At 39.6% G+C, this 14,721-nt stretch overlaps 1 protein-coding gene across 5 annotated transcripts in view; it reads right to left on the bottom strand.

Moving 5' to 3' along the window:
• Positions 1-14,721, bottom strand: part of TBCK (TBC1 domain containing kinase) — a 330,567-nt gene that overhangs the window by 217,111 nt on the left and 98,735 nt on the right. For all 5 annotated transcript variants that reach the window (XM_068231246.1, XM_068231264.1, XM_068231255.1 and 2 more), the window contains 5 exons: positions 13,955-14,017; positions 10,994-11,120; positions 6,981-7,031; positions 4,292-4,375; positions 2,883-2,968 (listed from right to left, as the gene is read on the bottom strand). In XM_068231246.1, coding sequence (XP_068087347.1) covers positions 2,883-2,968; positions 4,292-4,375; positions 6,981-7,031; positions 10,994-11,120; positions 13,955-14,017 — 411 coding nt within the window. The remainder of the gene's footprint in view (positions 1-2,882; positions 2,969-4,291; positions 4,376-6,980; positions 7,032-10,993; positions 11,121-13,954; positions 14,018-14,721) is intronic.

The raw sequence follows: 14,721 nt of genomic DNA, 5'->3' as shown, positions 1-14,721 counted from the left end.
TCTAATGTGTTCTGGCTTACTGCAGCACTTTCTGCTATCACAGTCTCTGTAATAAATCAAGTAGTGGCTGGATAGTGTACTGGTTAAGGGCTCTGCCTTTGACATGGGGGATCAGGGTTCGAATCCTGGCTAGGTCAAGTACCTATTCAGTAGGGAGTTTAAGGCAAGACTCCTTAACACTGCAGGGTGGCCTCTTGAGCGCGTCCCAGTGGCTGCAGCTCTTGAGCGCTTTGAGTCCGACAGGAGAAAAGCGCTATACAAATGTTTGGATTATTATTATATTATTATTTAACTTATCTCTCTCTTGTCAGACTTGTCGGCCTGTGTCTGGAAGGCTGCCAAGTTCTTCAGTGTTGTGGTTCTGCTATGAACTCCCCTTTATGCACACTGCCTGTGTGTTATTTAGGATTAGAGCAGCTTCTCTCTTCTCTCTCTTATCTTTTACAAGCTGGATAAATCGTCCTCTGAGCTGGCTGGGCTTTCACATACTGAGGAATTACAAACAAGGGCAAAGCTGTTTGCAGGAAGAAAAGAGCAGCCTGAAACTTCAGTGCATGGGGGAAAGAAACACACAAATGATCTCTTGAGATTCAAAAGGAAGGCTGTATACAGCCTGCTTGTGTATGGATGTATTTTCTATGTGTGGACATACTGTACATCAACCTACTTCCTGTTTTGGTGGCCATTTTGTTTGTTTACAAACAAACTTTTAAAAACTGTTTTTAACCACTTTTAATGCGGCGAGGAGCGGCGACATTGTGACAGAGGGTAATAGGAGATGTCCCCTAACGCACTGGTATGTTTACTTTTGAGCGATTTTAACAATACAGATTCTCTTTAAGAAAACTGTACTTATCCAAAGAATTTAGCAGGTACATGGAGGATTAGGAGGTTTGCTGCCCATAAGTACAGTTATACTTTAAAGATTATCTAAAGTCAAGAAAACGAAGTTGTAGTCAATATGTTATGAAAATCTCTCATTATACTTTTGTCACAAATTAATCTAAAATGTCACTTGAAGTGAGAGGTGTATGGAGGCAGCCATATTTATTTTTCTTATAAACAATACCAGTTGCCTAGCAGCCTGGCAGGCGGATCTCTTTAGCTGCAGTAGTATCTGAATCACACACCTAAAACAAGCATGTTTAGTAAGAAACATTTGATCTGCATGCTTGTTCATGGTTTATGGTTAAAAGAATCAGAGGCAGATGATCAGCAGGACAGACAGGGAATGTGGATTGTTTAATAAGACATAAATATGTCAGCCTCCATAGTCTTCCAATTTCAGGAGTGCTTTAAAAAGTCGGAATAAGTCTCCGTGTGTCAGGAGGAAGTCCCTCCCCTCTAACGTTTCAAGCCTCCCTAGTGACCCTAGATAAAAAGCTTCACTCACTAGTAGGCTCTATGGGAAGTGCTTTATTACATTTGCTTTTTAACCTCTTGAGAACAACAGGCTTACACCCCCCTAGTGACCAAGCTATTTATTTTACAATTCAGCACACTGCAGCTTTAACAGTTTATTGCAAGGCCATACGACTTCGCAGCCAAATGAATCTTGCCTCCTTTTCTGCCCACCAACAGAGATTTCTGTTCGTGGGATCCTATTGCTGCTGCAGTTTTTATTATTTTTTGTTTTATTAATTTTATTCATCTTTTTTTTGTTAAAAAAAGTCTACTTTATTTTTAGTAATAAACTCTCCCTTCCCCCTGAGATCCAATCAATGCGATCACCTCTTATAGGCATCAGCCTATGAGAGGGATTGCGTTGTGAGCCACTCAAGGGGACAGCCAAGTGACAGGGCTGTCCCCAGTACAGCGCTGCTCTAGATCGCAGCGTGGTACAAATGAAAAATAACTGGTTTCTATACCTAACAGTCTGCCAGCTCCGATGGCAGCTGGCAGGCTGTTTACGGAGCGGAGCTCTGTAACTCAGTGGGGATGAGCGCGTGGCCACGCTCACGATCACCGCTAATCTCCGCCTACAGGAATTGACGCCGATCAGCGTTAGGCAGTCCTGCAGCTGCCACCCTCCCACCGCCAATGGGCATTAGGCGGTCAGGATGGGGTTCAAGGAAACCCAAGGTGAGAGGGATATGGAGGTTGCCATATTTATTTCCTTGTAAACGATGCCAGTTGCCTGGCAGCCCTGTTGATCTTCTGGCACAAGTAGTGTGAGACAAAACCCTGGAACAAGCATATGGCTAATCCAGTAAAACCTGAGTCAGCTGAGTCAGAGTACCTGATCTGCTGCATGTCTGTTCAGGGTCTATGGCTAAAAGTATTAGAGACACAGGGTCAGGAGGACTGCCAGGCAACTGGTATTGTTTAAAAGGAAATAAATATGGTAGCTTCTATATATCTTTCACCTCAGGTATCCTTTAAATAAAGAATGGACAAGCACCATATAAGATCAATATTACATAAGTAATCAATCTGGGAATATACTCCAAAGTGGGAGACATATGCCTAGATATAGAGCGGGATGTGCTAACGGGTCATAAATCAATTGTAAAGAACCACAGAAAAAAAAGAACCCAAAAATACACCACCAGTTTAGCATACAGTTTGGTGCTGTATTTTTATTTTTTTCTGTGGTTCTTTACACTTGATTACATTTGTTTCAATTTCTGTAACACCTAAAATTGTAGTCATGCATTTACAGTAGGAATTCTCTGAATGTGTAATATTTCTTCATATATAATTATGTTTTACATATTACCTAGGTTTGCTTCAGGGTGGCTTTTGACATGTAATACAAACATATATAACACAGAGATTCACTTCAGTGTAAGGTAATATAGACTCTTCATGTCTGTCAACTAAACAATTTTTGCTGCCCCAGTTATCATTCTGGTCTAGTTGGAAGTATTTTTTGTACTTACGTCTGGAATGAAGCCAATCTCATTGAGATGGTTGCTTAGTTCCGGGTCGTGAAATGCGATCATCTGGGAGAACACAGTCAGGTACTCTGAAATTGCAACAAATATGCAGAAAGAGTTCAAAAGGGAAACACAGTCAAACTAATTATATTCTACAAACTAACAATAAAACATTATTGCATCAAAGTTTAATTTTTAATGCAAAAAAACAGTACCTAGAATCTATCAAGAGACAAATCATATGGAGATCAAGAGACAAGTCAACTTGTGGAACCACATTGCTGTTTTTGATTAAGAAATTAGGCGAGTTGTATCTTGTATTTTCACATTACATTACTGAAAAGACTGTGACTAAGACACTATGCAGCCACTGCAAAGACAAGCAAACACAATACAGCAAAGTACCCGTTATCCGGAATTCAGGCAACCGGAAGTCTCAACTAACTGGCATGCATGATCAAAAAACTCACCGAGCCTCTACCGATGTCCTGCATCCCTTCTCGGGCTCCTATCGGCTTCCGACGTCTATGAACGCAAATCGGTGTGTCACATGACCCAATGCGGGTCAGCTGACACTCCGGCTTTCGTGCACTGGGGAAGTCGGCAAGCTGCTACGAGCCTGCAAGCTGATGCAGGACATCGCTGGAGGATCGGTGGAGGCTGAGGGAGATTTGTGGTCTTGGGCTGGTTGTTAAAGAAACTGGAAAGCACATGTATCCGGCATCAGGCGATCCCCAACGGTGCCGGATACTGGGGACTGTGCTGTAGTTGGACATGCATGGTTTGTATACCACAGCCAAGGTAGGTATCAGGCACCCTGCAGCTAAATCTGCTCTCACACTTTTCTATTTTGTCATATGCCCCAGTAAGGATACTGTAATTATTTTAGTGTTGGAAGCAAGGGTGACAGAAAAGACTTTACACAGTGCTCACTGCACTAAGATTTACAACTGCATTCAAAGTGATGTGTACCTTTACTGAATAGCTATCTAATGATTGCTACCACAATAAAAATATCAATTTGTCTGAAAGTGGCTTTTGTTTGACAGTTGTTTGGCAGACTAGCATGGATACAATATGGTTTTGATAAAATAACAAAATATTTTTGATGCCACAGCACAAAATTCTCTGAGAACTTCAGAAGGGCACAGTGGAAAACTGGACTGAGGAATAACTACAATTTTACCAGCCAAAAAGTTCCCTGAACCAGGAACAACCAAGCTTCAGAGTAAAAGTCATCAGATCTACTGAAATCTTTTCATACAAGGTAAATGTCACGGGCCTAGACAGGCTTTTAGTAATGATATCAAGGTGAAGCTATTTTTCTAGATCTGGACTTTGCCAAGAGTTGTTTTTATTTTCCTCAAAGGCACCTGTAAAGAATATTGAAAAGGAAGAAATAAGATGCTTACCTTGGATAACATGTGAATTATCTTTCAGAAAGAAGTTATGTAGGTATTTTGGTATAAAGGCAGACATACAGGCATAGGCCAAAGCTAAAAGAGAACAGAATGAATAAAATAATTCCATAATCTACAAACAATTGGCTTTAGAGTGATGCTCAGTGTAATTTGCCTTCTTAAAACAGTAGGTATTTGAGATTTCCCATGATGCAGCTGAGCAACTGTGGTTTCCCAAGAGGCATTGCTGCCAAATATGCAAATCATCCCTTCATGCACCCAAAAGCAAGGCTGCACATCCAAAAATGCTGGTGTATAGTGAGCCTACAGCAACACTCCTAAAACTGGTAGTAAATTTGTATACTATGCATCCTTTCCACCTCAGCAGCACTTACCTCTAATGTGGTTCTCAGGTAAAGGTAGTCTAGATATGCACACACACCTGTCCATGCTACATCTCCACACTCCTTCTGCACTGCTCTCACATCTTACAATGCAGAGGTCAGGACTCTGTCACATGGCGGGAGTGTGAGGGCAGAGCAAGTGCTTGACAGTCAAATTTATAGATAGATTCTCATTTGGTGACTCCCAGTATTGAGGACCCGTGACAGCACCCCCTAAAAAAATCACCAATGACCATTCCAAGCTAAAGTTAACTAAGAGTCTGTATGTTTTTTGTAAAACTCTAGAGGATTCACATTCATCCTTCACATCCATTACCCCGAGACCTGAGAATTCAAAACAGTGAATACACTTACCACAGTCTTAATAAAAATATAAAGTATATAAAAAGTATGCAAAAGTACTGAAGAGAGCCAGTCATAGAAATGTTTTTTAAAGGGGAACTGAAGTAAGAGGTATACGGAGGCTGCCATATTTATTTCCTTTTAATCAATACCAGTTGCCTGGCAGCCCTGCTGATCCACTGCCTCTAATACTAGTAGCCATAGCCTCTGAACAAGCATGCAACAGATCAGGTGTTTCAGACTTTAAAGTCAGATCTGACAAGACTAGCTGCATGCTTGTTTCTGGTGTTATTCAAATACTACTGCAGAGAAATAGACCAGCAGGGCTGCCAGGCAACTGGTATTCATTAAAAGGAAATAAATATGGCAGCCTCAGTATACCTCTTACTTCAGTTCCCCTTTAACAATCTGAACCATTATGAAATTCATTTAACCAGACTTGCATAAATTGGATGGATGGTTACATTAACTGACCTGTAATAATCCTAAAACGAACTAAACAAACAGTGCCCACACGAACTAAACAATCTTAAGGTGCCCATACACGGTACAATGTTTTAATTTTTTAATAATTTAGTTCAATTATTCTCTTAAATCGAATATAAAGATTTTTCCAACATGTCGGATCGGATTTTTATTGAAAAAAAAAAAAACAGACAATCATTCGTTTTTCTTGATCGAAAAAAATGTATTCAATTTGTCTTTTATTCAATTTGATCGTTTTAGTCAAATAAACAGGAAAATCAAACGTTTTTATTGTGCACAGGTACAATTAGGCTCATACACACGCATAACTTAATGCGCAACCAACCGCACAACATGACCAACCGTACAAGTTGTTTACTTGACAAGTATGTACACAAGCACACACACACCAACCAACCAACCAACCAACTAAATAACCAACTCACTTAAATACTATGCTGCACAACATGTCTGCATTCCAAAACAACAAAGTTGTTCAAAGACTTGTACACAAATTCCAAACTGCATGATAATTGGTCAGATTGATCCACTGGTTGTATCTGGCAACCAACCTGTTATCAGTTGGTTGTCTTGTCGTTTGCCTGCAGTACACACACCCAAACTTATCTTACAACAAACAAGTTTGGAAGATAGTTGGACAGATTGTTGGTAGGTGTGTATGAGCCTTTATGCTAGTCATGCACTAGCTGATATGGCAGATTTTTGTTATATATCCAGAATGTATCAACAATGCAGGTAGTTTACTGAAGCAAATGTGCAGCAAAGCTTCAATGTGCTGACCTCAAACATCTCATCAGATGCTCATACAAAAGCATGTTTACTGCACATGTCAGTCAAAGAAAGGCCTCCTCCCCACTGCGCAATGCAGGTGATCAGACATTATACACATGGCACTTGCATTACACTCCATTCCAGTGCTGATCACATTCGGTGACAGCATATGGCATAGTGTTGTGATGCAAACAAAAATTCAGTGGAGATTTGCATCGTAGGAGAAGTTTCTGCTCTTTACTGACCCATGTTAGGAAAAAACTGACATTTAATAATGTGCCTGGTCATCTTTCGCCTGCTAGTGTTCACCGATTCCAATGATGGTCAGTTGTGGTAGACACATGCCTATAAAGCAGTTGGTTTCAGTAAGAAACATCTTCATCATTCAAAACCCAACAAAATCAGGCCCAATTCTGTTTAACTTGGAATAAAGCATGTGATTTCAACCATCACATGTCATTCATAGCTGTTAGATACTGTATAAACAGCTAAACCTGGGGTTTGGAGTCTTGTTTTCCTAAGATTGGCTGGAGATGTTTCATGAGTGGAAGAACCTGCCTGGGTGGGCAGACAGCACTATTTGACTGGGCAAATTACAGGTAACAGACAACTATAAGTGCAATAAAAACACACATTCGCACAACCCATTATCTAAGCAATAAGCATTACACACTCATTTAGAAGAAGTAGACCCTTACCTTCATTGTTAAAATTCAAGTAGAGGAATGGCGCACACAACGAATCCAGACCTGATGAAACAAAAACATTTTTTTTTTTTTTTAAAAAAAGGTTATTTGTAGAGCCTACTTTGTATCCCCCTCATTAACTGTTGCTTTCGCGCCAATTACCTGAACAGTAAAAAAAAAAATTAACTGTTGAACAGGGACAGAGAAAGCAAAATAAATCTTATAATCTTAGGCATCCTTCACATTGTTACAATTTTTGGTTATTTCTTCCTGTTGTGTTAACCCCAGTGACCTGGACTGTAAGGGCTCTTTCACAACAGACAACGCGTGCAGGAGTCGTTCTCCTGCACGCATTGAATAACCTGCGGCGTGTGGTCGGGATGCTGTGGTGCAACACAATCAGCGCGGCAGCTATTAATTCACCAGATAGGAAACCGCCGGCTCAAGACGCTCCCAGGTGCGTCATACCGCATCGCATCGAAACGCAGCGTCGGGTGTGAAAGGTAAAATGAGACTATGGACTTTCATTTTACCTTGGTTAACGCAAAGTTTCGACTTTGCATTGAAACGCAGCAAATGGGCTCTAGTGTGAAGGAGCCCTAAGGGGTAGTTCACGCAATTTTTCAACGCTTTGCTGATCACCGGTGATCAGCAAAGTGCTGCTACTAATGTATCCCCATAGATACATTCACACTGCAGCGTTTGCGATTTTGACCAATCGCAAACGTGCTGCATGCATCGTTATGAGGCAATTGCGCTGTGATTCTTGTTTTATTGAACGGGAATCACAAGCACAAATCGTGCTGAATCATGAGATTTTGCCCGCAAATCACAAACGCGGGACCAAACGCGGTCGCGGGCAAACAGCACACCAATCGCCGAGTGTGAACTAGCCTACTGTAGTAGTTACGTAGTTAGCACTCTGCATGGTGTGTGTGTGTTCTTCCCATGCTTGCCTGGGTTTACTCTTGGTGGTCTAGCTTCCCCCCATAGCTCAAGAATAGGACAGTAGGTTAAACTGGCACTTATGTGGTGCGAACATTACATTTAAAGGGAATCTGAAATGAAAATAAACTTATGATATAAAGATTTCTCTATGTAGCACAGCCAAGAAATAGAACATTAGTAGCAAAGATATGAGCCTCATATTGTTTTCCAGTACAGGAAGGGTTAAGAAACAAATGGTTATCTATGCAAAAGAGTTCTGTGAGCTCTGCAACTTTATAAAGTGGTAGAAAGCACTGTATTTTGAAGCACGTATCTTAACTGTCTCTCAATGTTTCTTCTTTGTTTTTGGTTTTTCTGCAGCGCAAAGTTCAAAGGGTAATTAGCCTGCTCTGTGAAATCATTTAAAATGCTGGGTGTATTGCAGAAACTGCAATTATTAGAGAATGATGCAATGTTATAAAAAAGCTATATGCCTGAAAATAAAAATATGACACTATTTTCTTCCTACTAATGTTCTATTAATTATCCGTATTACACAACCAATTTATTATATCATGAGTTTTTTTTCGCTTCAGTGTCATTTTAAAGCCTCAATCAAATGGTTATCTCAATGCACACTGTGAGGGCTCGTTAACATTGCGTTCCGCTCGCGTTAGCGTTGAATTATTTTAGCGATTTTTTTTTCGATTCCCGGCGCTTTGGTGGGCATTCTGTTTTTGTAAAAAGCGCTTTTCTAAACACTTTTGCCAAGCGGTTTTTTAATTCACTCCCTGACGCAACTCAGGAAGTGAACTCTTTGACCTGGAAAAAAATAAATACGATGTATTTATTCTTTAAAACATGAACGCAATCGCCCCACAAAGTGTTTTTGTGAGCATTTAGCGCTCTTTCTATACCTTCCATTATAGCAAAATCGCCCCAAAAATGGTCCAGGCACCGCTTTGCTGAGCCCACAGCGTATGAACCGCGCTGATATGAACCTTCTCATAGACATTCATTGCACAAACGTTTTGGGGGCGGTTTTTAAATATCACCTACGCTTGAAAAATGGCTGAAAATGCCTCTAGTGTGAATAAGCCCAAATGCAGAAAATATTGGTGTTCCAAAAAAAGTATAAACAATAATGATACCTCCTTAGTGGTAAAGACAGCAGTAAAACTTGTCGAAGCTGTTGATGGTGACAGTATGCTTGCTTTCATGTAGCACATTGCACACTTTTACCTTCAACTGTATTGCACTAAAGGCTGCTATGGAACCGAACTCCCAAAATGACCTGCTATCTGTTACAGTGCACAACCCCTCGAAAATATTTCTGTTTCCATGTACCAGTGTGTTATTGTATGACAAGGGCAGCACGGTTGCGTAGTGGTTAGCTCTCTCGCCTTGCAGCGCTGGGTCCCTGGTTCGAATCCCAGCCAGGGCACTATCTGCAAAGAGTTTGTATGTTCTTTCCGTGTCTGCGTGGGTTTCCTCCGGGCACTCCGGTTTCCTCCCACATTCCAAAAACATACAGATAAGTTAATTGGCTCCCCCTAAAAATTGGCCCTAGACTACAGTACTTACACTACATAATATAGACATATGACAATGGTAGGGATTAGATTGTGAGCTCCTTTGAGGGACAGTTAGTGACAAGACTATATATATATATATATATATATATATATATATATATATATATATATATATATATATATATATATACACACACACATATATATATATATATATATATATATATATATATATATATATATACACACACTGTACAGCACTGCGTAGTATGTCGGCGCTATATAAATACTAAATAATAATAACATATCATTACTATTATAGTTTATTGGATTTATATAGGGCTAACATATTATGAAACGCTGGACAATAAATAGGGTTACAGACAATGATAATAGGGGTAACAGACAACACAATACAGAGAATAAGCAATAAACTACACAATTCCAGATCATACACTGGAGTAGTAGTTCAAGTAATTCAAGTTCACATTATTCTGTGAGCAGGATGTGCGATCAGGTAGGATACAGGGATCGGGAGGCTTACAATCTAAAAAGGAGCGAGTAATGACATGGTAAGAGGGGAGGCTGCATCAAAGGTTCTCAGAGAGAGAATTAGGGCATCAGGGGCAAGGATGAAAGGTAGTGGGAGAGAGTTCCATAGGATAGGGGGTCACTCTAGTGAAGTCCTGTAGTCGTATCAAAATTCTATATGCAAGTACTAACTAACAGAAATAACAAGTGTCACTCAAACGGTTCAGAAGCATTTGAGTGCTGGTTCAACTAGACTTGTTGCACTAACATGCATTCATTGAAAATGATACATGTCTCTGGTGCATTGTCAGGTGTGGAGGCATGACGTTCATTTGATGAATGAAAATGCTGTTTGCAGTCTGGAAAAATATGCAGAGTTGCTTTGTAATGTTGCACACAGAACCGCAACGCATCAGGGTGATTATATATTCCAATGATGGGTCCATGGAGCAGTGAGTGATACCAATACTGCTTCTAGTGGATTCTTCATAAACATGGAAAATAAACACTATATAAAATAAAATAAATATTATATCAGGGTGCAATAGTATGCTAGGTGTTGCTAGGTCAGGAAACAATTGACTGCAGTTTCCCATTCTATCCAACACTAAAATAGGAAGAACTTCTAGCATACACTTTTTTTCGTTTAAAGTAAAACTGAAATTACATTATGGTTCAGTAAATGTTGCAAGACAACTACACCATGTATCCTTCTAAGGCTGTCTACAGAATTACAGTGTGCAATTGTTCTGGCCTCACACTATGCTGTCTTTTCTCATAAGGCAGCCGGTGAGCATAGATCATGAGAGTCCCATGACTTGTAGTAATCCCTCAGTTCCTTTCATGACTCTGGTGGGAATTTACATTTTCTCATAGACAAATAATAGAGTGTGTCTGCGCGTCTATTATTGTTTAAGATTCATGTCTACTTGCTGCACAAGTTAGAAATCTGACAGTGAACTTCTGACAATTAGCCAGAATCCAGATGGTTTTTTGCACAGAACAATGAACATAATGAGCAGGGTAACTCACCTTGCCAGTACACCAGGTTTGGATGAGATACCACCCATGCTTTTAGCACCCTTCGAAACTTTGCATGCCCTTCAGGTGAGGAGAGCAGTTCATCATACTGGTGACAGCGTGGTATATCTACTTCTATCTAAAAAAATGAAAACAGCAATATGAACCTACATGGAATTTTAGTTGGTAAAGGGTGTTTCAAAATGACTAATCTGTCACAGTATTGAAGATCATAAACTTACCCTGTAGTACCACAAAACTCTTACCAAGCAACAGAAGTGCAAATACACCTGGAGAAGAATTAGAACAGTGATTTAGGGCAAAAACAGCTAATTTTTTTGTTAACCCTTTAACAGCCAAATAAAGTAAAACGTTATTTGGCTGCAGGGCCGAAATTTTTCCTGCTGCTGGGGAAGTGTTTCTTCCCCAGTCTGGCAGGCTCCGCAGGGTATGTGGCGGCAGGGTAGAGTAGCAGGAGGGAGCTCTCATACATACCTGTACGGATGGCTGGATTGGCTTCTTCCTCCACCGCAGCAGCAACGTACTCTCGACATGCCTTCTCCGTTCCGATCACATGATATGACATGTAATCGTGATCCAGGAGACCATGGCCTCGATTCATCATTCTCTTTGAGATAACTTTTTCCAGTTTGTTAAATTACCGAATTCGAAGTTTAGCGATTTCTAGTTGTATTCATCAAGGTTTTTCCTCATTCGGTGTGAATTCGATAACAATTCGGTAACAATTCGGTAACCATTCGGTAACGTGTCGATATTTTCATTTTACAGTGGTACTTTAACACAAGGCCATAAGATTCCCATGGAATTGTGGGTAAAAGGCAGTCCTTTGAGTACTACGTAGCAACATTCTGAATAGGGCTTTACACCTGGACCAGGATTCTGAAAGTGGTTGGGACAATCCCACAATTTGATAGGAGCCTTTTCTAAAAAATTATAGTGCAGCTAGCAAATTAGTTAACCCTGACACTGCCTGTGTTCTCTTACAAGATGATTCAAGAGAAATGCAGATGTTGTGTTATAGCAAATAAATCTATTCTCTTACAAATTTATATGGTTGCAGACCTTATTCTTGCCCTTCTGCGCCTTTGAATCACTCTCAGCTGATACATAACCACTTCAAATGGCTCCATCTTCTCTGTCAGCAATGATCTGACAGGAATAACGACAGAGCAGTGAAGGAGATAACTAATCCTAAATGTAACGCTAAACCATGCCCACTTTCTTTTTCATGAATTGCACTTTATTCCGTTTTAGCGAATCGTTACCGAATCGTTACCGAATGTTCGCTAACAGCTGTAGATAACTTTGATGAATCCTGAAATGAAGTTAACAAATTCGGTATTTTACCAAACTGTTGTTAACAAATTTGCTAAGTGTTGATGAATCGAGGCCCATGTCAGCGTAACAGCGCCACCCGGTGGTGAAAGAGGGGTGATGGAAGAGTCAGGACCCATGTGATTGAGATCCAGAGGACCTGCTATAAGTTCATAGCTGCCGGAACTAGGCAGCCAAATGAAATATGCCGACAGAGGCTGTCACTGCACCAGCAGCTTTCAAACTAAGATTTTTGTTTGAAGCTGCTATTGGATTAATAAAGGTCTTGTTAAAAAGTGCATTGGTTGTCCTAGACAGCTACTCCACTTGATGTCCAGATTTCTTTGCACTTGCCTTCATAAATCTGCACCAGTGATCCTTACCTCCTGTGACTGGTGATTCTACCTTGCAATTGGTAGCACTAAAACTACAATATAAATCATATTTGAAAACGCTTGTAAAGAAAAAATGGAAAAAAAATGTTTGTTGCCTATTGCAACCAACATATTTTGTATTCCATTTTTAAAATCAGTAGTATAAAAATGACAGATAAAAGCAATGTATCAAGGCAAACAAAAAGAAAAAAAACCCTCTGCTGTAGGACTGTAGTCTAAAGATGCCCATGAACGATCCAATTTCCCGAACATACAACTGTGTGATCATTGCGATTGATTGGAAATGATTGTTCAGACTATAAGAATCATTCCAAAATTCAGAACAAACAATGATCAATAAGACGATCATTTGTCCTCTATTGGCACCATTTTACAGTCTAACACTTGGGAGTTTGCACTGTTAATGAACAACATAACATCCTAAACTATAAAATCCCTGTGTTGCTGCGTCCATCCGTCAGTGCTTTTTAGCACTGCGCATGTGCAGGGACAAGACGCAGAGACACCGTCGAGAGCCTGAGGAGGACGGGGCCTGGAGGGGGGGCGGGTGTGTGTGTGCACGTGCGCGACAGGTGCGCAGCAGGCGCGCGCATTAGGAAAGGACTTAACTAGTGTAGTATAATGGTTCTTAAGACCTTTACAAATGCTCAGTTACCATTGCCAAGAACAACTGTTGGGTGGTCATTATGAATGGGAATTTTATCAACAATTGCTGTACAGATAAGCAGCTCTACTACAGCCTATTCTGCTGCATGGAAGAGGCAGGAAGGTTGAGTTATGGATAAGTGGGCGGTACCAAACAAATGCAATCACTTCTGATGACCATTTAGTGATTCCATAATCTTGAGTATTTCCTTACTATAATTTAAGTATTGTTTTTTAAATAACAGTAAATTACAACTTATACGTGCAAGAAACACACATTTATAAAAGTGACTTTTTATTATAATAAAATCTTAAAGGGGACCTAAGCATATGAAAAATATGGCATCAACATAAAATAAATTATTCAAAAGTTTAGATATACAATGCAATGTTTTAAAAGAAAGTTTTTACTATTACTATGGTTCCTAAATAGCTCCAAAGATCCATGGACAGATTCCTTCTACATTTGCTTCCAGTTATGGATGTAACAGAATTGCGAGAAGGAATCTGTTCTAGTGGAAAAACTTCTTAAAAATGTCTGAGATGGTAGATATTGTTTCAGTAATCAGAAACCCTAGTAAACAATGTGAAAACATACCTGGCGATCGGTAGGTATTGGGGTGTCCTTATCTGTAGCATCATACTTTTCTTGAATAGCACCCTTTAAAAGAGAGTTTTAACAAAAGCGTAAAAAAGTAAAAGCAATGTGCAACAATGCATGCAAACATAATACTATTAAAATTCAACATTAAGTATTTTTCTCTTAATTACTCTCTGATTAAAGATGTGAAGGCAATTTGGATAAGACTATTTCATCATCATCAATATTGAAATTGTAAACCTAACTACCTAAACTTATATAAAGACCTATAAAAACACTGTTTGCTTAAGTGAAATGGCCAATGTTGTTTGTTTTGTCTAACTATTGTCTGAGAGGATGGCTAAGCAATGAATTTTTGTTGAACACTGAAAACTGATATGCAGTGATAGCTATTGGATGATATTGTATGCCTAGATTTTCATTAGATATTGGGTGAGCATTGTGTGCCTAGGCATTGGCACACTTTCAGCTGAATTTTGTCAGATGAAACTAGTGCAAATAGGTCCAGTGCTAATTTATAGTCTAGAGTGCAGATAATATGGCAGCAAAATATTCTATCCAGTCCGTCAAATGTATGCTAAAATGTAAAGTCTATAGTTCGTTTTGTATGATTTGTTGGGGTTTCCAACTCGACAAGACCTCTCAAATATGCATTTGAAATAGACTAACATTTTTATCCTAGAAATTACTTTTTTTAAGCTGTTTCCACTCCAGTATTATTATGGAATAGCAGAAATAATGTTTTTTCTTAACTTAAAAAGTTT

The sequence above is a fragment of the Hyperolius riggenbachi genome, chromosome 1 (genome assembly GCF_040937935.1).
Source record: "Hyperolius riggenbachi isolate aHypRig1 chromosome 1, aHypRig1.pri, whole genome shotgun sequence".
Taxonomy (NCBI): domain Eukaryota; kingdom Metazoa; phylum Chordata; class Amphibia; order Anura; family Hyperoliidae; genus Hyperolius; species Hyperolius riggenbachi.
The sequence above is the reverse complement of the archived record's forward strand: the minus strand, read 5'-3'. Positions and strand labels throughout refer to the sequence as shown.